Here is a 27803-nt window from a genome sequence, read left to right as displayed (position 1 = left end):
AATTTTGTGCCAGAATTACACCTCATGATGCTGCCCTGAGCCAGAGACTGAAGTTTTTCTAAGACTACATCAAAAACAGTTTTATCGCATTGTGCAGTTAAGTGGACATTCTGTAAGATTTGAAGAAAGCAAAGTTTTGTTTATTTCATTAATTTTGAATGTTTGTTGCTTGGAGTTGTTTTGGACTTTTGAGTTAGTGACAAAGCCAGTAACTTAATCGTCAGTTGTTTATCAAAATATCAGATATTTCTTGCCAGCTATCATGAACCAGCCATGATTGAGACGTTAACTCATATAAAAAGTTTCATGTAGCTACTATTTAAAAACTTACGTCGACGTGAAATGTGTTTGGTAATATCTACTAATGAATACAAATGGTAAATAATGAGTAAATACTGTGGCGTTTTCTGCGACGAGCGGTGGAGACAGCGAGGAAGGATTGGTCTGCTCTTCAGTTTCACAAACACACAGGAGCTTTATTGTGACAACAACTAAGCCCACTGCGCACACTAGCGCCCTCCCCGGTGGCACGTAGGCCGGGTCCCTCCCCAGATGAGCCACGGTGCACATAACAGAACATAAAAATAAAGGAAAAACATGGCAACGGCACAGTAACAATAAACAGAACACATGCACAATGAAATGAAACACAAATGAACACATAAAACACACAGAAACGGCCCAAATAGTCCCGTTGCCCATAAGGCCTTGCAGTGGCAGGCACAGTCAATAAGGGCAGCGGCCCCCAGCGGCCCCCACGGTCGCTACAATACATTCACTGAGGTGCCATAGTTTACACCTGTGGTTGACAGTCGTGATCATCTGAGTCATTCAGGCTTCACCACCTTCCTGTTGTGGGTCACATGATCTGCTGCCTGGAGCACAACTTGATCGGCTGGATGTTGAGTGACTTGATTCAGGGATCGATTGCTTCTGTCTGGCTACCCAGATGTTTACTTTGATTTTGGACATCAAATTTTTTTACTCTGCATTTTCTTAAACATTGTAAAAGAAATCAGTGGTGGAAATTGAAATACTTTTGAAATTCACAGTCTGATTTCAAGGTAAAAAAAAAAAAAAAAACTGTTCAGAAACACTTTTTGTTATACTGGGTGAAATGGTCCATCTATCCTGAAAGTAGTTCTGTATTCATAAATAGGTACATTAGAAAAAAAACAGACCACTGTGAGCATAGCCGGCAGTGGCATAGGCAGTATAGGCAGATGCTAAGGGCGCCGTCCATCAGGGGGCGCCAGCGCCACTGCGCCAGCAGTACAAACGGGAAAGAAGAAAAGGTGTAACTTTCACAATTTTTGTCAATAGCTGTTGCTCTTAAGCGAAGACAATGAATTAATTCCAGTAGTTTACCTTATTATTTACTGAGTCGTCCGCGCCCCCCAGCTGCCCGCCCCACGCCCCAGTCTGCAAAAACTCTGACCAATCCCTGCCATTCGGTCTGAATAGAGACTCCTCCAGTTTCCATTCCATACATGATAGCGCTGTAGCAGTGCTACTTGAAACGTAAATGTTGGCTTGTTAAACAAACTGAAAGCGGTCAAACTTAAAAAGGAAAATAACTTGAACTTGATACATGTAAACAAAAGAACTAAACTTGCAGTTTGAACTGAACTGAAAAATACAGTGGCCAAAAACTTGAAATTAAAAACAATCACTTAGGATGAGAAAAATGATCATTTTTGACCAAATAATAGGTTTAAATCTGAAAATCAATTGAGAAACCAAATCACTTGAAAAGAAGGGGAAATAACATTTAATTTATTTCAAAGTGACTGTGAAACACCTGGCAACTCTTCCTCAACTGTTTGTGTGGTTTTTGTTTTCTGTCCTCGACATAAGCATAAGACAGAAATGTAAGTTGATTTTCTGGTCTGTGGTCTTTAACAAACCCACACTCATCGCTGCTCTAGCAGTCGAACTGAGCACTGTTCCTATGATATCGGGAATATACTGTAACTAGTCCAGAGGTGTTACGAAAACAACTGCTGTATTTGAAATAAAACATGTTCAGATGAGAAACTTAAAGACAAAATAATTAAACACTAAATCCAAACCACAAAGAGATCAGCATACATCAGCATTTTAACTTATATCACACCATCTGCTCTATTTCTGTCTGTAAATATGGATTTTTTTTTTTTTTGCAGATTTTTGACCATCAAAAGTGCAACACGATTTTCTTCTTATGAGTGACGACAGTCTGACCCCGAGGCATTCTGGGAGTTTTCATTTTGGTCTTCACCGAGTCCTGACAGTAGAATAAGTCACTTCTTCCTCCTTTTCCTTGACTTTGACCTGAGCGACACAAACAAGAGTTTTTATGTGATTCACAGCAAGAAGGTCACTCTTTGATAAACTTTACAGTGTTGGACTCAGAGGAGTTTTTATTTCTTTCTTCAGGTCAGTGTTTTAAATAGAGGGACTCACCTTGTTCTTCTGATGGACCTTCTGATTAGTGAGGCTCACAGTGGCGTAGGTCAGACTGATCTCTGTCTCATCCTGAGTGTCAACACAAACGTTTAAAAACAACAGAAAAAAAAATAGAAATTAATTATCTCCAAAACTATCATGAAACAATATTAGAATCTCAGAGTGACAAAAAATGTCACGTTATTATGCTCCTGTGGTTGAAGATTAAATCATCAGATCAAGTAGTACTACTTACATTTTTATGATCAGTGGTGTGATGTTCATTCACTGTGGCATAGGTCACATCTGTCTCTTCCTGGAAAACACAGGAGTTTATAAAAAATATGTGACCTTTGATGGTTCTTATCAGGAAACACGTCACTTCTGCTGACACCCACTGCTGTCTGATGGAGGCTGATTGATTTTAATCACGTTCAGTGTGTTTACATGGGACACTTTATTCCTCTTTAAATCTGAATAAAAGTCAATTCCACTCTGAAATGACCATGTAAACACCTGAAATGTGTCTGTTTAATTCTCCTTTGTTCGTGGAATTATATGTAATTAGGCACAACAGTCCGGTCGTTCTGCTCATGCTGGTCCATCGCGATGACGTAATATTCCAAGATGGCGGCCCGTGGTTTGATTCGTATGGAGAGGATTTATTAAGTGAGCACTTCAGAAGAAATAGATATCATGAAAAGAGCAGATGGAGGGGTGCATAACAATGCGGACATTTTTAAAACTGTAACATCAACGTTAATCGAGAAAGAAAGAGAGAAAAATCACCAGTAAGATGCTTTGTTGCTGGTGAGAAAGTGGCTGCTTGTATGGGGCTTTTATGAAGTTATCAATTCTTTTCAGGAAATACTTACTGGGATATTGGCCAGTTTGGGAACATCTAGAATAAAAAAATGAGATTTCAGTCATTATTCATCAGTACAATCACAGGATTACATGGTGAGACTTTGGTTTAAGTTTTTTTTTTTTTACTCTACCCACTCAGTTTGTAAAATTCCTGCAATAAGATAAAATATAACATCATGGTTTTTACTTTGAAAAACTAAAAGCAAAGCACAGGCCTCAAACATCAGGACAGGACAACACTGCTATGCGGAGGTATTGTTGGTGAGAATGGTTTGAGCACTTGTCAGCAAAATCTGTAGCTGTGTATCCTAAATTGTATACTGGTAGATTTTCTTTCTCTTCACAAATACAACACAAAACTTACACATTCACAAGTCCTTAATTGCAGATGCACAATCTTATTTAACAAGTCACAGATTAAAAAACTTAGAAGCTCACATAATTTTTTTCTGTTGCTGTGATAGGGCGAGTTATGCAAAACTTTAACTCTTAAAATAAAATCAACAGATGTTTTATGTGAAAATCAGAGTCTGGTGAAGCCGACATGGTTGTAGAAATTCAGTGGCGGTTTGTTGCACAGGCCAACTAGGCGGCCGCCTCGGGCAGCAAACTCAAGGGGGCGGCATGATGAAGGGGGAAAAAAAATCATTAAATACAATTCCCTTCATAAGCTGCTTATGAAGGGAATTTTATTTAATGTATTCAATGTCCGGGGTGGGCGCCGTGACCGTACAAGAGGCGCCCCGACGGGCTCTTTTTGAAACCAACATCATCGCCCCCTGCTGGAATTTCCCCAGTATTACAGCTTTTCTGCAGTTCCGCATTATCTTCACGTTTTACCAGCAGAGGTTGGCACTTGGCCACTCCCGTGTTGATGAGAATATTAAGAACTTTAAAAATTTCCCTTGATTGTACATTTGGAATAGATAAAAAAGGTACAATCAATTTGCAATTAATCGAGAGTTAACCATGGACAATCATGTGAATAATCGCAATTAAATATTTTTAATCTATTGACAGACCCATGAAAAACACATCTGTGCCCAGTGTCAAGTTATTCCTGAGGAGTCACAGATTCTTTTTTCCTTCAGCTACAAGTCACACATTGTTGCACTGCACTGATCCTTATATTTGGTGAAAAATAATCTGTACGTTCCCTGATGGAGAAAAAGGCGGGGCTTAACTGAAATCGACTGACTCCACAGCCAATTAGAAGAGAGGAGCTTTTGCCTCATGGACTTGCCATGACAAGCTTTGGACACTGAACTGAAGTTTCTTTAGAATCAGAAGTTCAACTTAGAGATATCATTTGTCTTGACGTTTGCTCCGGTTGTCAACAGGAATTTAAGCCAAGTGCTTCGGTTACGGCTCACATTAAAAAAAGAAAGAAAAACAGAAGGGAGAGTCACTGTGTGGTGCCAAGGGAATCCCAAAAACTTTACCAACAAAACTAACAATATTCAGCCCACATTACAAGTCCTTCACACCTCTACCTAGTCTGACCTTCAAGTTTTTTTATTTTTAATTTCACTCTCTTTTTTCTTTCTTTCTTTTGTCTGTGTGATGGGACTGTGGGACTTCTTTAGACATGTTTCAGTATTCACTGGTTGTTGTTTCCAATGAAGAAAATTGATGAAAATAACTTAAAAATACTGTGAAGTACAGCACTAACCACATGTCAGATGACAAGGATACATAACTTAAATGGAAGATGCAATATTTGCATAATATGTAAAAAAAACCCAAAAAACATGGGTCTACTTTCTGTGTGTCTACGACTTGCGTGTCAAGTAAATTTCCTGGAGGTGTGTGTGGTAGCCTGTCCCTGTGTGATGCTCTGAAGACCTCTCCAGGATGGACCCTGCCTGTAAGTTGGCTGTGGGAACCCTGAACAGGATGGTCCAGATAGTGGATTAATTAAAAATACATTTTATGAGTTGTACTTTGATTCATGACTTCAGTAAAAACATTGATCCACCTCAGATGAATTTATGTTAAAATGAAATTTTAAATTATTACAACTTAGTGAAGGTAGTTTTCTTGAGTGAAATAACTTTTTGTTTTAACTCTCAGTATCACATGAAACAATTCAATGAAGTTGGTCCAGCTACTTTCTTTTCTCAGTGCAGACAGAACACAGGAGGAAGACAAAAATAGTAATATTCACTACAAATGTTGAGCAGCAGGAATAAAAATGTCCTGCTGAAAGTTTTAAACAAAGTCTTCAAATCCAGAAAGAGTCATAAACTGAAGCAGAGTAACCCGTAACACTTTGCTGTCTGGTTATTTTATCTTCTTCCAGTATCCATTAAAAACATTTAATTGACTCCATGATAGCCTTTTAAGTCATTTTGAAAGTGTTGTGAAGTAGAAATAAACTTTCTCATAGACTTAAAAGCTGCATTTGTTCAGTTTTACTGACCTTTTGCAGCTTTGGCTTGTTTTCTGCATTTCAGTAGAATCACTGCAATGACAAGTAACAACACCAGCAGCCCGACCACTCCCCCGATGATGAAGATGAAGGCTTTATCACTGGTGGGACCTATCATCAGATGAAGTGATTAATTCAAGTAAAATAAGTGCTTCATTTAGTAAAGTTTATTTTGTAAGCTCATCTTAAGTTTCCATTTATGATTGAACATGCAGTGTGTTCTTGTACCTGAGGACACAGTTGGTGACACTGAGGACACAGTTGGTGACACTGAGGACACAGTTGAGTAGTGAGCCTCGATCTTCACACCTGTTCCATCAACATACTGGCAGGTGTATCTTCTGCTGTGTTCAGTCTGAAGTTTCACAGTCAGATAAGAAACACAGTTTGCCTGTCTTTCATACTTGAAACCATCACCTTCACCAACCAGCTCAGCTCCCGTCTCATCCACCCAGCGGAGACTCCTGAGTTTACACGGTTCCTCATATTTGAACAGAGAGCAACTTAATGTCACTTCTCCATCTTTATTTGGATCTGTGTCTGTAGATGACGGTGAAACTAGAAGATAAGAAGTAATATCTGTTAACAGAGAAAAATGTGGAATATCTGTCTAAGGTGAAAACAAACTGTTGCTTTGTCTGTGGGTTGGCAATCAGCAAGGATTTACAGTCAGATTACTGTCAGGAAAAAAAAAGAGAACTTATATTAAAACACTCACTTGTCAAAATGTTTAGAAACACCTGTGTGTCTTCCCGAGAGTTCTCCAAATATCGACAGATGTACCGACCAGCGTCCTCAGCTGTGATTTTATTGATGATCAGAGAGCAGTTAGTGTGCAGACTCAGTCTGGCAGCTCGGGGTGATCTCTTCTGAACTACTCCATAACGAACATCAATAGAAGTCGTTTGATCTTTGTTGTAAAGCCAGTCAATATCTGAACATCTGGTCTCAGATGACACCTGAAGACAGGGTAACAAGACATCATCTCCAGGTCTCTGATAGAGATAATAGACAGAGATCTCTCCTGTGATGCCTGATGTAAAAACAAAAAAAAAGAAAAAAAGAAATCAAATATTTTGAGTGAAATAATGCAGGCCATGATAAATCCAAAGCAAAGTCAAATATTTTATGTAAAAAAAAAAAAAAAAAAAACAAAACCACCTATATCAATCTAATCCATTAAGTGAAATCAGTTCATCACTTTAAGTCAGTAAATTTAACTAAAATTTTAAAGTTAAACTATTATTCACATTCTCCAAATACTGCTGTAAAGGAATATTTAAATTTACTGATATCAGTTTAATTTAGTTACATATTTGAAACAACCACCAAAACCACTTTTAATGTCATCCTTTATCTCAGTTTGTTAGATTAAAAAATTCTCCTTTATTAAATTCACTTTTTAACAGAAATCAATTTGCTCCAAATCAAATCATTTTGATCAGATTATTACCAATCATTAAACTCAAATAAATAATTTCAACTTAATCATTTCGATGTATGTTTTCAACACTGAACAACAGATTCTGCGTTTAACCTTATCAAGCTCACAAGAGCCTGAAATGTGAGGTAAAATAATGTCAACGCACATTTAATGAGACTGGACGAGACGCTGTCCCACAAACCAGAAATAATCTGCTCCACAAAGAATAACGTAATAACCTTCATCTCACTAATATCATGTATTTGAGCAGATGAAGTTTAATATCATCAGAGTTTACAGATCAGTTTCTCTGCAGAGCGACATCCCACTGACACTGCAGGAATAAATGTGATCCTCCTATAAGTGTTCACCACTTCCACAGTTCAAACAAAGGATCAAAAGTATCTTGAAACCATTTCAGTATCAAACTATGGAATAATTAACACATAAGAGCCTTACCTCCATTCTGAAGCAGGAAAACCAGCATCAACGTGAGCAGAGTCATTCTGTGTCATTCTGTCAACAGGAAATCAGGAGCCTTTTTCTGTGAAATGAGGAAATATGTATTGCTGCAGTTTCCACTATGTCATGTCAGTGGTGAAATAAAAGGAGGAGTTCCCTGTTTGGTGAGAAATCCAGCGAAAACAAGCTTCCAGACCAATTTGGAACTTTGAGCTTAAATACTGACCCTGAAGAATGCATGAGAGGGGAAAACATTTTACAACATTTCACTTGGAACTGTTGAAAAGTTCGTGCGCATCTGAATGTGGAACCAAAATTGAAACACTGCAGAGAATTAAATAAACAACTAACCAGGCTGGTGTTTGTGGTCAAAAGCCTGAAAAGCCGCTTCATGTTGAGTCGATAAGACATCAGCTAAACAATTCATGTTACTCATCTGAAAACCAAGACAGAAAGAATAATTCAAAATCTAAAAAAAAAAAGAAGAAAAAAATGAAATCAAAACCAATTTTAAATCTGAAAGAAACTGTAAGGAACTGAAACTGTAAGGAAAAGAAACTGTAAACTGTGCAAAGAAAGACACTACATTGATCAAGTCAGCTGCTGCAGCATAAACCACCAACGAGCAACAGTGTCAGCAGGACAGCAGGAGTGGTGGAAAACAGTGAGCAGCAAGAAGACATGAGACAAGGTCAAGTGGTCCACTTCTTTTTTATTTTCATGCAGGAAAGAAATGATAAAATGCCAAAAAGTGCCTTGAAGGATTTCAGTGGAGCACAGCTTCCCCAGCAGCAGAGCAGAACCAAGCAGCAACTCCCCTGAGTGAAGGTCTTCAGGACTTTAAATACATTCACCTTAAACCTACACTAAGGAACTTTTCAACCTTAATAAAACATTTTAATATCTTTTGTGATGATACTTCGACTTACAACTAGTTGAATGACCCCTCTGTCACGGGCTGAGGGCGTCAGTATTGCTTTCACTTGGACCGAGCAGCTGTGAGGAGGGTGGTAGGAACCCTGCACACTAACAAGCTCCAAATGTGCGAACTGCTTTACGGCATGCGTCACATCTTGATATAACATTGTTTCGCCACCATTAGATTCATTTAGATCATTACCTCGTCGCTATCCGTCCTTCACACAGCCACTGGAAACAAATGTAGGCGAGTTCAGTCCGACAGCATGCCACCGGGAGCAGCAATTTACGACACCACGTGCTAGGCCTCATGGGAACTGTAGTATTCGGTCAGGCAAAACACTACCGCTTTTGTCCACTGGCGCCGCCAAAATCAACGAAAACTGAAAGTTCCTCAGTGTTGCTTTAAAGCAATACTTCAACATTTTGGCAAATTGGCCCATTTAGCGCAATTCCTTAGTCATTTCAAACAGCATACTTACTTTTTTTGTGAGGTTGAGCTGTTGTTTGTTCTCCAGACTGTTCCAGTCTTGTATGGATCGCTGTAAAATTCCCTCTTTATGGAAGACCTCAACAGTAATTCCTCTTCCAAAATCCAGCAAGTCAAGAGAGCTGAATGAATTCAGACCAGTTGCACTCACGTCACTCGTCATGAAATGCTTTGAGCAAATATTAAAAGCCCACATATTGCCTTTCACAGCAGGGAGACTAGATCCACTGCAATTCGTTTATCAATCAAATAAAGGGGTTGAGGACGCAAAGCTTTTCTTACTTAACACTATCTACAAGCACCTTGAAAACGCAGGGGCCCATGTCAGACTCTTATTTGCAGACTTCTCTTCTGCTTTTAATAAAATGCAGCCTCACATCTCGATTCAAAGGCTGGCTTCAGATTTTAACCTTCCGGACCAATTGTTGTCATTGATCTTAGATTTTCTCACTGATCGGGTCCAGCGTGTTCTGGTCAATGGTTGCTTGTCTCCTCCCACCACCTCCAACACGGGGTCTCCTCAAGGCTGTGTCCTGTCTCCTCTTCTGTTTATTCTCTACACCAACAACTGCAGATCCGCTGAGGAGAACAGATTTCTGATTAAATTTTCAGATGACGCAGTTCTGGTTTCTCTACTGTCACGAAAGGAGGGAAATCATGGTCCTGCTTTAGGCCATTTTGTTAAGTGGTGCGAGGAAAATTACCTTGATTTAAATGTTTTAAAAACTAAGGATATGGTTATTGATTTTAGACGAACTTCCTCCCACAGTGTCAGTGTCATCCATGGAGAAAACGTGGAAATTGTCAATAGTTATAAATATCTGGGCACGGTGATAGATGACAAATTAAGATTTGACATGAACACCGAGCACATTGTCAGACGTGGGCAGCAGCGTACCTACTTCTTAAGAAGGTTGAACTCTTTTAATGTGAACAAAACTCTTTTGAATAATTTTTACTGCTCGTTTATTGAGAGTTTACTCACATTTTCTTTTATCTGTTGGTTTCAATCCTTGTCTATGAGGGACAAAAATAAACTGCAGAACATTGTCAAGACCTGCTCTAAAATCACAGGTGTTAAACTGAGGGACTTGCATTCTCTGTGGGAGCAGCAGGTGCTGAGTAAAGCACACAGCATCTTGGCTCAGCCTCTTCATCCTCTGACTCCAGAGTTTATCTTGATGCCTTCTGGACGCCGGTATTATGCTCCAGCTAGGAAAACTAATCTTTTTTTAAACTCTTTTGTGCCTTCTGCAATCAAATGATTGAATTCCAGCTCCTAAATTGTTTATTGTATTGCTTGTTTTAATATTTTTCATCCTGAGTTCCACTTGTGGTTAAACTGGACTGTCTCATGTTGTATTTACGTGTGAAACGACTCGAGATGTGCTGCAAATGAATTGCCCTATGGGATCAATAAAGTTTTCTGAATCTGAATCTGAATCTGAATCTGTTTATTCAGAGGCGAGTCGGGGAAGGTTTTCTGGATGGACACAATGGAAGTGGAAGGTATTTTTGTTCCCCCTCGTCAAACTCATCAAATACACAATCCAACAACATCAAAACACTTTGGTGGACACGTTATAATCCGCACATTCACTATGCTGTGAAATATTAATACAAAATTACCAGATTGAGTTGTTTATGTGAAGATTGCTAAGACGGAACTACTTACTAAACATGGCGTCTGGGCGGAGTGATTTCAAAAGAAAAAGTAGTTCCCAGTATTTGCTTCAGCGTCGTAACGCCACAATATCATTTGTTGGTGTTCCACAGCGTAGTGAATGTGCGGATTATAATTTGCCCACCAAATTGTTTTGGGGTTGTTGGATTGTGTATTTGATGAGTTTGACGAGGGGGAACAAAAATACCATCCACTTCCATTGTGTCCGTCCCGAAAACCTTCCCCGACTCACCTCTGAATAAACAACAGCTCGCCCTCACAAAAAAGTAAGTATGCTGTTCGAAATGACTAAGGAATTCCGCTAAATGGGCCAATTTGCCAAAATGTTGAAGTATCGCTTTAAGTGGCTAAAACCATAAAATCTCCATAGGTGTAAAAACATAATATTCGTTCACTAAAAGTATGCTAACATTGGCCACTCCAAACCCCATTATAATAATCTAAAGAAAACAAAACCTATAATGAAGAATAAACTGAACTAATCACCCAAATGAATAAATCCTAAACCATATCTAAAATCTGTATTACCTGGATACCTGGATTAGCTTGCTGCTATGTTTGATGTAATTTTCATTTAATTCTGTTCTCGACACAGGAAGAGACTACGTCTGTCCCGTGAGGTGGTCCATGCGGTGACGAGCATCGTGGCCTCTGATGCGCAGCCCCGTGGCCCCTGCGCTCTCCCGGTTGCTGTAAAGGTGACGGCGGCTCTGACCTTCTTCGCCACCGGGTCTTCCCAGCACACTGTGGCCAAGGTGGTGGGAATCAGTCAGGGCGCTGTCAGTTCGGCCATACACGCAGTGTCCTCCAGTCTAGTCCGAAATGCTAATGAGCACATCATTTTCCCATCCAAATCCGACGGCCAGCTGGAAACTAAGCGATGTTTCTTGTTGAAATGTGGATTCCCCGGGGTACTGGGAGCCATCGACTGCACACATGTACGGTTGCACGCACCAGACACCCAAGCCATCACTTATGTGGACCGTAAGGGAGTCCACTCCATTAATATCCAGGTCATCTGTGATTCAGACTGCCTGGTGACACGTGTGTATGCGAATTACCCCGGGTCGGCTCATGACTCATTCATCCTGGCCAATTCTGTCATTCCTGCAGTCATTCAGAGGGACCTCCCTCTGGATTGGTGGCTGCTAGGTGACAATGGGTATCCTCTTAAAGCGTGGTTGATGACGCCATACATTACACCATCAACAAGAAGGCAGCGTGGTTTTAACCGTGTTTCCAGCTGTGCCAGGTCAGTCATCGAACGTACTTTTGGACTGCTCAAAATGCGTTTCAGATGTCTGGACCGTACGGGTGGTTCACTGTCATACAGCCCTCAGAGAGTCAGTGCATTCTTTGTGGCATGCTGTGTCATACACAATATAGCCTTATGTCATAGATGCCACTTTGACCTCAAGGAGGAGACATCACAGGACTTTAGACGGAGAGAGGCTGGACTGCATGTGCCGTGTCAGCAGGGAGAGCAGCAGAGCGCACGGGATAGGAGAGACCACCTGGCTGCTCAGCTCTGTCCTTAATGTGAGTATTAGGCTGCTGCTTGTGGTTTGGACACAATTTAATCAGTCACAATAAAAATATACAGAGTAACTCATGAAACATCTTTCATGCAATGATTTTTATTTAAATCCGTCTCCTTTCTCTTCCTCTTCGAGCCCTAGTTGAAGGAGCAGGGGAGCCTGAGGACAGCCGTCCTCTCCTGGTTCTGGACCTCAAAGGCCACCTGTCACTGGCGGGGAGCGCGGACATAACATGCTGGAGGAGGCGTTCGACTGCCTCCGCCAGCCTAAGGAGGCTGGAGTCCATTGAGGTCAGACAATCCTCCATGTTTCAGAATATGGTGTCCAGTCCTCCTACACGCACATTGAGTGCGCCCAACGGCCTCCCCAGCATGTCAAGCCCTCCCCTGCTGGATGTCCAGGAAGGGTTGGTCCTTGCTCCTCACCACTGGGGTCTGTCCCCAGGCCGCCCGCCGCCTCCTCCTGCTGCTGCTGGGTTTCATCTTGCCAATAAACAGTAAATCAAGTGCATTCACATCTTCGGTTTTGTGTCATTAGGAGTTCCATGCCAAAATGATCATGATTCAATCGGGTAAAACAATTTTTATTTCACAAGTAAACAATGGCAATGTGTCATTTTAGCACAGGTGCTTCTGATTTCATTGTCATTACGCAGTTTATTCACGTTGTCTCCACACCACTACCTTAATTATGTCGCTTTCAAATACGAGAAAAGTTACTTCGTAAACTTCGTAAAGTTACTGAATGCAAGTGTTTGAGTAAAAACATGTTTGCCTTACCCAAAATTCCAACTTCTAACCCTCCGAACTCCACCACGCCTACGACAGGAAGGGTGGAGGATGAAATATCCCTGCTTCACTTATGGTGAAGGTGGTGGAGGGGCCGCCCCCAGTGGCCACTGCATGCCTGCTATGCTCTGCGAGTTTTTGCTTAGCCCTTCTCCTGGTACTGCGAGCTTGGACCTCCCAGACCAGCTCATCAGTTTCCTCCTGGGAGAAGTTTGGCTGTCTGCTGCTCGTGTGTTCCTCCATGGCTGTTCAGTGAAATTTTGAATAGCAGCGCATTTAAAGGCGTTCATTTAATTCAGTGGTCCTCAAACCTGTCCAGAAGGAGCCGCTGTGGCTGCTAGTTTTTGTTCCAACCAAGCATGAGCACAATAGCCTCCAACTATTTCACCAAGTCTACAGGTGGACTCACTTGGTGAAATAGGTGCAGTCTGTTGTGCTTTTGCTGTGTGTGTGAGCGCTTGATAAAAACACTCTGCTTGGGGATGAAGACTGCTAAACATCAGAACCTGTAAAGTGGGAGAGAGTTGTTTTAATCATGTCACAGATACTGAATAATGTGCTTCCCCTGATAGGATTGAACCGGGATCACTTTCAATACAGATGCTTCTCATGCATCCATTTTTCACCCACTGAACATAGCTGAATGTGAGGTTTTTTTGGTATCTACGCGACCGGCCCGGCGAAAGATTCGATAAAATTTATACCTCCACAGTGACACATCAACACTGGCTCAACAGCGCCACCTACAATCAGACCCCTATGGCCCACAGAGTGGGTATATTTTGACGTAGGAACACGAAATTCACACCACTGACAGAGCATGAGGGGACAAACAGAAAACTCTCTTGGCTCAAATCTGTGGGACCAACAGGAAGGCAGCCATCTTGGATACAAAATTCGCCACCATTTCACTTTTTATTTTTCAAATGAACTGAACTCTTACTTCCTTTCTTCCAAATGAGCCCAAACTCAGCACACTGCATCTCAACTCATTGACCTTCAATAATCAACCAGCTTTCTTTGATACGTTGCTCGGTCTCCTCACAGCACGCCGTCGAAAAATGCCTTCATTTCCTGTTATTTCCACAGTCCCTCACGAGCTCAGGCATTGTCCTTGAACACTCAGATCACAGTCAGTTCTGTGCCATAATGGTCCTCATGTAATGCATTCTAAAGTTTACTACAACTCAACTCCATAGCGCCCCCTACCATAGACCTAAAACATTAACATTCTTCCACAGTAACCAAACTGTGCAGTAAAATTCTATGCCTGAAGACAAGCAAAACATTATATTACAATTTTGATGCATTTATAACCGTTGGCCAGCAGGGGCGCAAAGACCCCCCCAAAAAATACATAAAAATTTCTTAAAAGCACATACTTTGTCCGACTGTCTTGAAATTTTGATCCATTATACACAACATGATGCTGATTATATTGATGTATGAATGACTGTGATAAATGCTACAGCGCCACCTATGGGAGTGTGCAAAGATTACAATGCAATTTTTTTAAAAAAATTACTTTGACCAATCTTTTTCATATTTGACAGAAAATTCCTTTGTGGCCTCCTCATCAGAAAAGTCAATCAGTCTTTCCTGTAGCTTCCATGGTTTTGACTCTAGAGGCTTCTCTAAAACCCATTCATTGTCTATGTGGCTTCCAACTATTCAAATGAACTGAACTCCTAGGTGTTTGAACCAAATGAGCCCAAACTCAGCATGCTGCATCTACATACATTGACCTTCAATAATCAGCCAGCTTTTTTTGATCTGTCGCTCAGTCTGCCCATAACAAGCCCTCAAAAATGCCTTCTTTTCCTGCCACACCGGTCCACTCTGCCTGAACTGCACCCCCCCTTCTCCTCTTACACCCCAACCCCCACCCCCATCCATTGATTGGGAATTGATTGATTCAATAAATAAGTGTCAAAAACCTCTCAAGATTTGTTAAAACTTCTGAAAATAAACAGTCTTGTGAGCTTCAATCATTAATATTTACTTCAAAATGCTTGAATGCTGGATCAGAAAACTTCATTTTTAAATGTACAATTCCACAACAAAGCAACTCAAAGTGCTTCAAATTACCAGAACCGAACAAAACATCAATAAAATATATGATAAAGTGAAAATACAGACATCAAGAAATGCTACAAAATAAAGACTGAGTAAAATCAAGAGTGAAAGAATCATAAATGTAGAAGATACAGTGCATCAACAAATCATGATAAAACACATCAGTACTGATTGACGACAAGATTTGCTGGAACTTCGAATAAAACAAATTCGGAACAAAATATCCAGAAGCATCTCAGTCCTGACCAAAGCTAAGTGCTGTTAGAGCAGAATTCTCTCTATATTCTGTCCAACTCACTGACACCACTTCATCTAACTTACTGTGTGGAGGGATGGAGAAATACTTATGCAAGTTCCTTGAAAAAACTTGTTTTTCTGCAAAAAAAGAGCAATAAGATTTCTACACAATGTTGGCCTTCAAGAACAAATCAATCCACTTTTCTCACAGTCAAAAAATGTGAAATTAATGGATCTTGTTGAATTTGAAATTATTCAAATTATTCGTAAAGTAAAGAATAACGTATTACTGGGTTATTTTAAAAAAATGTTCTGTTTTGAGAGATGGGTGTGTTTTAACTGTTCACATTATAGCATATTTGTAGTCTACTAATGCATTAGGTGATGATTATAAAGATATATTGTTTTTGCAAATTGAGGTAAAGGCAACAATGTGAAGAAGTAGGACTGAATAAGTATTTCTACTTCCTGCTCCTTTTCATGCATGTGAAAGACACTGGCACATGATGCTGACTCTTTTATGTTGTTCATGTAATCAGGTGTTCTGTTTGTCTTTCTTTTCTTTGACCTTTCACTTTGTTTTTTCACATGTCCAAAACTTAATATGAATGAAGTTTACACCTGATTTACCCTGAACTGACTCAGTCCTCTGATGAAAGACGATCATAACCCGTATCCACAGTCGCTGTCTGATTCTGTGAAGGGAGGTTTTTTCTTCTCTATCTCCATGCTTGATTAAGAGCTGCTTGCTGCTGTCTAAATGTTCTCAGTAGTTGATCTCTGCTGTTTTCTTGCTGCTTCCTCTCATTATCATCAGGTCTTTATTAGTTTCTTTCAAGAAGCGTGTCTGTATCTCTCCGGTGTCTGGAGCATCTTCCTCCCACAAACTGATGTAAACTTCAGCTGAACTGAAGAAACTGATGAATCACTTTTCAAAGAAGAAACTAAAGTTCTGCTTTTTTACTAACTTGCACAACAATTTATCAAAATAGCAGTTTAGCCATGTTACAAATCTACAGAGTTCTGATCTCTGTGAACCAACAGTAACATTTTGAAGTGTTTTCTCTGACAGACAGAAAGTCGGTGTTAAGATCAGGACTCATGCTGTTGACTTCAGATGAAGCTTCTGTGAATGTTTTTATAAAGACCAAGAAAAACAGTCAAATGAAGATAAATGTCTGGATTAGTTTCTTTGAAATCTTCAGGAACATTAATCTTGTTTCTCAATATTCTTCTCATGAGAGTCAGTTGTTTTTCGTTTAAATATGGCTGGAAGGACTCAAGTTGAGTCTGAGGTTTCTGGCTTTCTAGTCTTAAACCTCAAGGATTCACAAAGAGCATCAACTTTTAATCTTCTTGGATCTGAAACCTACAACCTGTTAACCTCATCTGTATGAAGGAGACATTAAAGGTCTAATACAGGATTTTCTCGAAAAGACATCTGTTACTCACTTTTTGAACAATGCGCATGCGCCAGACCATCCGCCCGGCTCTCCTGCTTCTCACAGGAAACGCGGAAGCGTGTGAGCGCGATCTCCTCTTCTCCAGGCGTGCACTGCTCCGTTTACAGTTTCTGCGATCGGCCTCGGTCATACATAAAGCTTGTTTTCCAAAACAGTTACAGTTTCATTATGTCAGACTCGCCATCGGTAAGTACTAGCTCAGAAGCTCACCGGCTACATAAACACTCTGAATGCACATGCGCAAAAGGGAGAAGCTTATTGGGCGCAAGCACGTAGAACGAAACCAGCTCGTCAGAATGATTGACAAACAGACCCACCAGTTATTTAGGTGATCCACACAGAAACCAAAATCCTGTATTACACCTTTAATCCTAACATCTGTCAGCATGTTCAATTTTTCAGTGAGGAATCAAAACAGTTCATGTTAGCATGGAGAGTTGTTGTTGCTGGAGATCAGAGCAGCGTGGAAGGAGACAGACGCTGTTCTACATCTTCATAGTTTACTGCTTCACCATCATCAGTCTTGATGTAACGAACCTGTAAAATAAAACAGGAAACAATCTGAAAAAGAGGCTTGAAGGGGACTAAATAAACTACGGTGTCTCCAGAGAGTTGCTGCAATGCATCTTCACAATCTGTGATCATCAATAATGATCAAATGAATGATCTCATCAACACAGAACATGTGGATTTAATGTGAGGGTTCAATCCTTTGTTTATACTCACTCTGTTGTTTCTGAGCTGCCTGCTGCTTCCTGCAAACAGATCCAGAGTCATACTGAAGTTCAGATTTACAGCTTCAGTCAAATTGTGATCCGATGTGAAAGTTCTCACCTCTGCCTCTGATGATCAGAGCCGTGATGACCATCATGAGGATCAATAATGAGATGCGCAGAGCCCACATGGTGTATCTCAGAGGAGACCAGTCAGGGGAATCTGCAGGAAAAATGCAGCTCACATTGATATTCATGGAGATTTTGGCCTAAAATCTCATAACCAGGGAGTCATTTGTAAAGACACTATTTCATTCTGTGGATAAAGGTTTGGATTTCATTTTTAGAGAAGACTTTTTTTCTGCAGTGAAATTTTGAACAGCAGAAGAAGGAGCATTTGGAAATGGTATTAGAATTTCAATGTGTGTCGGATTTTTCAATGATTTGAAAAACCTGATAAAGACAAACACATTTTTAAAGGTTCAGTGTGTTGTGTGTGTTTTTTGACTCCTCACCTGTTAGTGACACTGAGGACACAGTTGAGTAGTGAGCCTCGATCTTTACATCTGTTCCATCAACATACTGGCAGGTGTATCTTCTGCTGTGTTCAGTCTGAAGCTTCACAGTCAGATAAGAAACACAGTTTTTCTGTCCTTCATACTTGAAACCATCACCTTCACCAACCAGCTCAGCTCCCGTCTCATCCACCCAGCGGAGACTCCTGGGTTCACAGTGTCTGTCGTATTTGAACATGGAGCAACTTAATGTCACTTCTCCATCTTTATCTGGATCTGTGTCTGTAGATGACGGTGAAACTAGAAGATAAGAAATAATGTTAACAGAGGAAAAAGAGGAATGTCTATCTGAAGTGAAAACAAACTGTTGCTTTGTGGGTTGGCAATCAGCAAGGATTTACAATCAGATTACTGTTTAAAAAAAAAAAACACTCACTTGTCAAAATGTTTAGAAACACCTGTGTGTCGTCCCAAGGGTTCTCCAAATATCGACAGTTGTACTGCCCAGCGTCCTCAGCTATGATTTTATTGATGATCAGAGAGCAGTTAGTTTGCAGACTCAGTCTGGCAGCTTGGGATGATCTCTTCTCAACTACTCCATTATGAACATCAACAAATAATCGTTTATCTTTGCTGTAAAACCAGTCAATATCTGAACATCTGGTCTCAAATAATGACACCTGAAGACAGGGTAACAAGACATCATGTCCAGGTCTCTGATAGAGAAAATGGACAGAGATCTCTCCTCCGATGCCTGAAGGAAAAGGAAAACAGCAAATGAAACATTTTAAACTGAAATTGTTACTGAAATTAAACAATGCAGAACATGACATGATGTGCAACGCAAGGTCAAATATTTTGTTCCAAAAGTTGCATGAAACTTTTTCAGACCCAAATAAAAGTCGTTTGTTACATTTAAAAATTCTGTCATCACTCTTAAAGCTTTTGACTGTTCTTCATTTCATTTTTACATTTTACTGCTTTCTCTGTTGCTCTGTTAATATTTATTTCATATTCAAACCCATCTGTGATTGCAGTAACACACAGTCACATTCATACCAACAGATCATATAGATTCACCAGTCAGCTGAACAATAATGTTTTTGGGCTTCTGAACTCAGCCAGAGTGTCTGGAGAAAAATCCACGTCCAGGGAGAACATGCAAACTCCACATAAAACCTTACCATGTTCAAACCCTTAGACAAATATATCCTGCCTTTTGGTCAGATTATTTTGTAGATATTGTCACAACAAACTATTGAACTGCTTACAACGATTGCTAAGAAAGAAAATAATTTAAAATATGAAATTAAAAAAAACATGAAATTAAAGCAATTACCTTCAAACTGAAGCAACAAAATGAGGAAAACTCTGAGTGAAGCCATTTGGTGTCTGATCATTTGACACTGAAGATCCTCTGTTGGGGAGATCAACAGAACTTGAAAACAAAAAGCTATGTCATTTCCTCTTTTGTGGTGGAGTTGTGATATAAATGTGTGAAACTGCTCATCTCCTTACCCGGTTGAGAGAAACAAATTTAGTATAAGTAACATTCCTCTTTCTGGCAGAATTTCTGAGTAAAAATAAGATGCAGTCATCACCAGAGGTGGACAAACTACTCTCATCTTTTACTGAGGTCAGAACTAAGGAAAGATCTTTTTCATGTCCAAAATTTAAAATGAAATCGGAGAAACACAATACGACTATTGGGGGTGTGACGAGACACTCAGCTCTCGAGACGAGATGAGACACGATATTGGTGTCTCGATGAAGAGATGAGACGAGACTCACCCTTTACTTTTAAGAAAACTTTAAATGACAAAATATATGACTGGAAAAACAGACCTTTATTTAACAGTCACAGAATGATACAGGTGCATTTTGGGCAGAGGTCTCATGATGGGACACCCTAAAAACCAAGCAGCATGTCCCCTGGAGACAAGTGTCTCTTCAGAGGGACATGCCATGAGAACAAAATGGAGAACATATTTAAACGAAAGGAGTTGAAGCTCATTGGTGACAATGAATGGTCAAAGATCCCAATGGAGACAAGAAATAAGCTGCTCAGTAATTACAGGAAGAGTTTGGCTGCTGTTGTAGCCAACGAAGACTTTTCTGTTAATTATTGGGAAGGGTGTGAATAATTCTGGACATGACACTTTTTGTCTAAATGTAAATGAAAGTTGCGAAATTTTTTTTCACAATGGTGCTTCTTGTCTTGTACATCATCTTTTTAACTTTTGGAAAATGCTTGCATCATTTCTGGTTTAAAAATAAAATGTAAAAAAAAAAAATATTAAACAAAAAGCAGTTTTGGTTTAATAAAAGTAATTTTCAGCCTAAATTAGCTGGGAATATGAAATATTTGGGGCGTAAGTGTGTGCACCCACAACTTGCACAACAACAACAATGGTGGCCTCCAGAGTGACATGACTCCCAGTTTATATTCTCTACAGACTTGGTAGTTTTACAGTTGAATCACCTGCATTTGATCGAATGTATTGTTTAATTACCAAGTGCTATTAAAAATATTGGTTTAATCAATATTATTAAAATCTTATATTAATAAAAGAAAATCAGTGGAGAGAAAACACATTTTAGGGAGGTGGAAATGCTCTGCAGACCATTTCCTGTACGTCAGTTCACTCATTCTGTCCACAGAGTAATAACACTTTAATCAGGAACTGAACTGGTGCCTAATTTAAAAAGTTCTTTAAATCTAGTGATAAGTTTGATTTTTTTTTTCAAGATTTTTGCCAATTATTATTTTTTGTAAGTTGTACAAATCAAGATTGAATTCTCCACAGATGAAATGAAACTTCTGAGTTGATCTGAATATTTCTCTGAAATTTTTCATTTTAGAGCTCGATGTTGTTTGTTGTCATATTTTCATGAATATTTTAGAAATTGTAATTCTAATATCCCTTCAGCCACCATTTTTCTCCTACAGCGTTGCCCACAGCCACAGCCACCACTCCTCCAGTCTGTCCCTCTCTGTTCATGTGTTGAAGGTTGTCATGTTTGATAAAACTCCCAGATGGAACAGGCAGACGACAATCAAACATTTAGAAGGCTTTACTTTCCAGGCTGCAGATTTCATGCTCAAGCACTGACTGGCTTCTGTTACTTCCTCACATTCGACCTCTAGATGTTGCTGTTGTTTCACACAGATTCATCATCATTAACATGACATTGCTCTCTCTTTTTTAATGAATAAAAATAACATAATGTCACCATAATGAACTGACTCTTCGAACTTGACTCAAAACTTGACTGATTCCTGGTGACGCTGTGCTCATCTCCAGCAGCTGGAGCCACGGGGCGTCTGGCGCTGGTCGCAGTGTGTGGCTGGTTGTCGTCTGGTGGAGTCAGCTTGTTTTTCTTGGACTGTCGATGAAGTCCTGAATCACTTTAGAAAATCAGTAATCAGGACCGCTGACTGCTCCTTTATGAGTGATGACAGTCTGACCCCGAGGCATTCTGGGAGTTTTCAGTTTGGTCTTCACCGAGTCCTGACAGTAGAATAAGTCACTTCTTCCACCTTTTCCTCGACTTTGACCTGAGCGACACAAACAAGAGTTTTTATGTGATTCACAGCAAGAAGGTCACTCTTTGATAAACTTTACAGTGTTGGACTCAGAGGAGTTTTCATTTCTTTCTTTAGGTCAGTGTTTTAAATAGAGGGACTCACCTTGTTCTTCTGATGGACCTTCTGATTAGTGAGACTCACAGTGGCGTAGGTCAGACTGATCTCTGTCTCATCCTGAGTGTCAACACACACATTTAAAAACAACAAATAGCAAAATAATTAATTCTCTCCAAAGCAATCTCACACAATATTAGACTCTCAGAGTGACAAAAAGTGTTACCTTATTATGCTTCAGTGGTTGAAGATTAAATCATATCAAATGAAACGACTTACATTTTTATGATCAGTGGTGTGATGCTCATTCACTGTGGCATAGGTCACATCTGTCTCTTCCTGGAAAACACAGGAGTTTATGGAAAATATGACCTTTGATGGTTCTTATCAGTGGAAAAAAAACTAACGTTTAAACACTCACTTGTCAAAATGTTTAGAAACACCTGTGTGTCCCCTTTAGGGTCCCATGTGTATCTACAGGTGTATTGACCAGCGTCCTCAGCTGTGATGTTTTTGATGATCAGAGAGCAGTTAGTGTGCAGACTCAGTCTGGCAGCTCGGGGTGAGCTCTTTTCAATTACTCCATCACGAATATCAGTAGAAGTTCCCCTGTCATCTTTGTTGTAAAACCAATGAATATCTGTAGCAGACCTCTCTTGTTGCACGCCCCTAGTTTACTACTAGTTACGACTAGCTATATTCAAAAAAAAAAAAAAAAAAAAAAAAAAAAATACGGTTTGTGGTGTCCTTGCATTTCCCTCCTCCCCTACACCTCCTTTTATTTTTGTGGCCTGGTCTGTTCACTAATATGGTTTGGAAAAAAAGGGGGGAAAAAAAAAAGAAAAAAAAAAAAATGTATGTATGGTTCTGTAATTTTCTGTGTTGGTTGTCGGCTCTGTTTTGGTGTTGTCTAGATTGGGGGTTTGGGATTGTTCTAGGTTGCGTGTGGTGCGTCGACAACACTGTTTTGTATTGTGACTTTGTACATAGGTTGTGCCCCCCCCCCCCTTCCGTTCTCCCTCTCTTTATCTTTCTCTCTTTCTGTCCCTGCTCTCTGAGCGTTTCCGTCCCGGTCCTGTCCGGTAGCCATGCCGGATGCCAGCTTTAAATAAAGGCAGCAGCAGGAGGAGACTCAGTCTCATCCTGCTGCTAATATTAAAATCTGTTCGGATAGTAAAAGGCTACAATCATACAATATTGCACGCCCCAGTTACCGAACAGGACAAGGGGAAAAAAAAAAAGAAAAAAAAAAAAAAAAAAAAAAAAAAAAACCAATGAATATCTGAACATCTGGTCTCAGATAATGACACCTGAAGACAGGGTAACAAGACATCATCTCCAGGTCTCTGATAGAGCTCATAGACAGAGATGTCTCCTCTGATGCCTGATGGAAAAAAACAAAAAGAAAATGTCACACGATGTGCAAAGGAAAGGTAAAATATTTTATGTTGGAAAAAGAAATAAACTGCTTGACTCTGTTAATCTAATCCATGAACTGAAATCAGTCGACAAAGTTGTGACAGAAATTATTAAGTTAAACTTCACATTCAAATTCTTCAGCAATACAACTGATGATAATTTTTTAGATTTACTGACATCACCTTAAAATATTTACATGTTTCAAACAACCACAAATTCACTGTTAATCTCATCCTTTTTCTCAGTTTCCTGGATTAAAAAATTCATCTTTTTTCAAACCACTTTTCAACAAAAATAAATCTGATCCAAATGAAATTATTAGATTATTACTAATCCCTAAATTCAGTTTAATCGTGTCAACTGAATCACTTGGATGTAAATTTACAACACTGAACTACAGATTATTCTTTCAATCTGATCAAATTTAGAAATGCCTGAAAGGTGAGGTTAAATAATGTCAACACACATTTAATGGGACTGGATGAGACAATCCAGTCCCACAATCCAGAAACTCACATACCCAGGGAAAACATGCAAACTCCACAAAGTATTTGAATCAATGACCTTCTCATGTGAAGAGAGAGAGCTAACCACTGACTCATCCTGCAGCCTCATTTTATCAATCCCACAATGGAATCAACTGCAGTTTCTCCGCACAGATTAGAAAAAAGTTATTAATAGAATCGAATAATAAACAAATCAATAATGAAATGTGGAATTACTAAATATTAATATGCAGAAGGAAATGTTGGTGTTTACACCACGTGATGCACATTTCATTAAAAAAAAAAAGGAGTTCAGACTCAGATGCTTCTGTTACAGAAAAGTCCCTTGAATTTTCACCTCCTGCTTCAAGTGAAAGCCCAGTTTAGAAAATAGATTGTTCCTGGATTTATACTCCTCCATCATGTAGAAAGTGGAGATTTGTCTCCCAGTTTCTTCCTCTGCAGCAGGAGCATTAAGAGTCTCTGGACTCTGGAGCGCCCTCTACCGTGAGGCAGAAGAACTGCCTGTCTCACTGAAAGTCTTTTCACAGCTGCTGTAAAACCACTCAAACAAACAAGTTGTGCACATCAACTATCAAAGAAAGCGATTTCAGCAACACTCAAAGTAGGTCATATTTTCAACCACATGAAGAAATTAACTCCGACGCAAGGCTGAGAAATTCAGCATCCTGTCACTTTTCCCAACCCTCCTTCCTGTCCTCTCATTGGCTGTGGGACAAAACACTTGTTTGACAGACAGCGCATGACTGACAGGGTATTGACTCAATCAGAACACGATTTTAAAGCTGTGCTCCGATCTGTAAAATTTGATTTTACTTTTATATTTGTTGAAACTGAAAACAAGAAATCAACAACACTCAAGTCTTTCAAGTCATCGGGCTCTAACTTCGCAGACTGCGCCGAATCCGCCCGCTGTCAGCGGAGGGCAGAGTGCGCCGTCGGCGGATAAAGTCAACGGGGCAAAATTGTCCCAATTTCGTGAACCAGGCGCAGTCACGCCTCCATCCCGCCCACCGGCGCAGGTGGCGCAAGAGAGAGGAGAGAAAGTGGGTTTAACCCAGCTGAGCGCAATTTGACCAATCAAATGAACACCTCTCCTTTTTTTCAAAGAAGGACACTGCTACATTAACATGATGAAATACATTTTATTTCCTGGCCTCAATACTAAACCATAGTGAAGCAACAATGTATATGACTGCATTTTGAAATAAATAATCTCTTGTAGAGCTTGGGGAGCCAGACAAATGAAATAAAAATGCAGACACCCTGCATTTAGCGGCTACATACAGACTTTGTAGGGAAAGGGAAAATCTGTTTTTATTTGTGTGCATCATAACTCTTAAAGATACATTTGGGAAAGCACAAAGAATTACAGGTGCCAATCACTCAGCGCAGCTGCACAGCGGAGCTGGGTGAGTCTACTTAGGACTGCTGGTTCAGTTGTCATCAGATCGATGTCCTCTGAAATGATTCCCTGTAATTCCTATCACACACATGGCATTCCGGCCATCCCAGACGAAGGATAATCATTTATGAGAGAATGGTGGCGACATCTGCTATCTGCTCCGTCCTCCGCTCTGCTTCACGTGTTGCCAGCATTCTTACCCCCCTCCAAAGGCCACTATGGTCAGCCAGGCTGTCATATGCAGTGTTTTTGCGCAGGAGCACACCAACAGGTTGCTTTTCTGTAATCTAATGCATTAGAAATTAAGGTAAAGAAACAAAATATTAAATCAAGTGGATCAGCAAAACGTCTGCCTCATATCTGCTTTATTAATGCCTAAAATCAGGTTTTAAAATGTATTGAACTTTTTACAGTGCGCATTTGCGCAGCGTACCTCTCATTCACACTCCGCGCACTCGTTTCCCTGATACACACGCACACACACGCCAACACACACAAAATAGTTGTATTATTAACTGTCAATAATAATCAAGAACATATTAAAATTAGTAAAATAAGTCTCCCCGGTTGCGCACCAGGACGGACACCTTCCCACACCGACCCGTCCTCACCCTGCTCATTTTATTCTGGGACTGCAGGCTCAACAGGACAAAGGTATTTATTCAGAAAATATGTTCGTTCTAAAATTAATTTTTGGAAACGAAAAATACAGGGTTTGCTGTACTTTAATGGAGGATATAATATTTTACCTGAATCTGTAACTGGCACATCTGGAGACGCTGCAGTGCCCCTGCTGTCAATACCGTGTTCACTGTTGTGCTCAGATTTATTACATTAGTTTAAATAATAATAATAATAATAATAATAATTTTACACCATTTTATGTTATTATTATTTAGTTGTAAACTGACAGCAGCCTACAGTAATTCTCTACCTGGAGGTGACGCGTGAGCGCTTCATGCGCCACTGCAGGTTCTACGCTGGACTGTACAGCAGCTGGAGGTCGGTCGGGTATTTTTGGGGCAGCAGCATTATATTTGTTTCGCTGTTTGTCCCGCGACTGTTCTGACTCTGATTCAGAACATTCCTCCTCTTCACTCCAGTCAAGATCGCTGATGTCCGACACGTCTCCGCCATCCGATTCCCCCTCACTGACCTCCTGTATCATTGCTAAAGCTTCTTCCACCTTATATCTCTTATTTATGCCTGTTTTTACTATCTTTCTTTTGGGATTTGCTTGATATTTTTGGTCATCTGTCTGATTGTCTGCTGTCAGAGCTAGCCCCCTGTTCAGATGCGCGCATGAACCAAAACAAATCAATCACAGAAGAAAAAAAAGCCCCGTGAAGTGCATCATTTTAATCAGTCTAATAATAATAATAATAATAATAATAATAAATAAATAAATAAATAAATAATAAGTCTCACAGACCACTGTTGGCCTTTGGAGGTATAAATGCTTTGTAATATTATCTGTGTTATTGTTAGGACCTTATTTGCTTCAGAAAAACATACAAGACACATATTTAGGAAAAGTCAAAGAATTAGAGGACAGGGGAATTATTTTTAACAGATTTATTTGAATTCTAAAAACCCAAATGGTCTGTCAGATTGTCTTGGATGTTCTAGTGCTAAAGAAGATAATAAAAACAATTATGTGGTTCATGAGTGATTGTGTGTATCTTTCATGACACTGACAAGCTGTCAGTGTCATTAGATCCTCCGCTCCCCAGCCTGCTCACACCTTCTGCAGGAAACTATCACTGCGCCCAGCTGATTCTGTCGACCCCTCCCCCTGGTGCGCCGCCACGCCCATCTCGGCGCAAGTGCAGCGGACCTGCCAGACACCCTCTTCTGCGCCTGTCGAAAATAGGAATGCGCTGCCTCCGCCGCTGATCATCGCCAAGTTGCGCCGTCAAATTAGAGCCCATCGTGTCTCATGTCAAGTAAAGTCCCACTTCTTTAACTTCCAAGTCCAAGTCACGTCTCAAGTCTTTCATTTTTCTTCGAGTCAAGTCACAAATCAGCAAAACAGACTTGAGTCAACTTGAGTCTAAGTTACATGACTCAAGTCCCCATCTCTACTTGAGCAGATGAAGTTTATTATCATCAAAGTTTCCAGATCAGGATCTCTGCAGAGCGTCATCCCACTGACACTAGGGTAAACGTGATCCTCCTATAAGTGTCCACCACTCTCACAGTTCAAATTAAATGTCAAAAGTATCTTTAGACCTTTTCAGTATCAAACTATGATGTAATTAATACACAAAAAGAACCTTACCTCCATTCTGAAGCAGAAAAAACAGCGTCAACATGAGCAGAGTCATTTTGTTTCATTCTGTCAGCAGGAAATCAGTGTGGAGGTTTTTCTCTGAAATGGGGAAATATGGAGTGCTGCAGTTTCCACTGTGTCATGTCAGTGGTGAAATAAAAGCAGAAGTGCCCTGTTTGGTGATAAATCCAGTGAAAACAAGCTGAAAGCAAACTTCCAGACCAATAGGAGCATTGACTTTAAATACTGACCATGAGGAATGTGTTCGAGGGGAAACCATATCGTTTTACTGTGAACTGTTGAAAAGTTCAGGCGTGTCTCTGAAAGTGGAACCAAAATTGACAGAGGCTACATCAGAGCATCAAATAAACAACCAGGCCAGTGTTTATGGTCAGAAGCCTGAAAAGCTGCCTCACAATATGAATGAATGAATGAATGCAAACACTATAGAAATAGAAATGAGTATTTAAGACATCAGCTATAAGAAAAATTCATATTTCATCTTTTTATTTTTATAAAGGAAACA

The 27803-nt window shown here is 40.0% G+C and overlaps 1 protein-coding gene across 1 annotated transcript; it reads right to left on the bottom strand.

Annotated features, from left to right (window-relative positions):
- Positions 1 to 1215: 1215 nt before the first annotated feature.
- LOC115402325 (uncharacterized) lies at positions 1216 to 22304 on the bottom strand (the record flags this gene model as incomplete). The annotated part of the gene is made up of 7 exons (XM_030110837.1): positions 1216 to 2313; positions 2446 to 2517; positions 2684 to 2743; positions 3303 to 3328; positions 5717 to 5836; positions 5954 to 6283; positions 22097 to 22304. Coding segments are annotated over 7 exons (873 nt in total), but the record flags the coding sequence as incomplete, so codon positions are not given.
- Between the last annotated feature and the right edge of the window lie 5499 nt (positions 22305 to 27803).

This window comes from Salarias fasciatus, chromosome 15 (assembly GCF_902148845.1).
Source record: "Salarias fasciatus chromosome 15, fSalaFa1.1, whole genome shotgun sequence".
Taxonomy (NCBI): domain Eukaryota; kingdom Metazoa; phylum Chordata; class Actinopteri; order Blenniiformes; family Blenniidae; genus Salarias; species Salarias fasciatus.
This window is presented reverse-complemented; position numbering and strand designations above follow the sequence as displayed.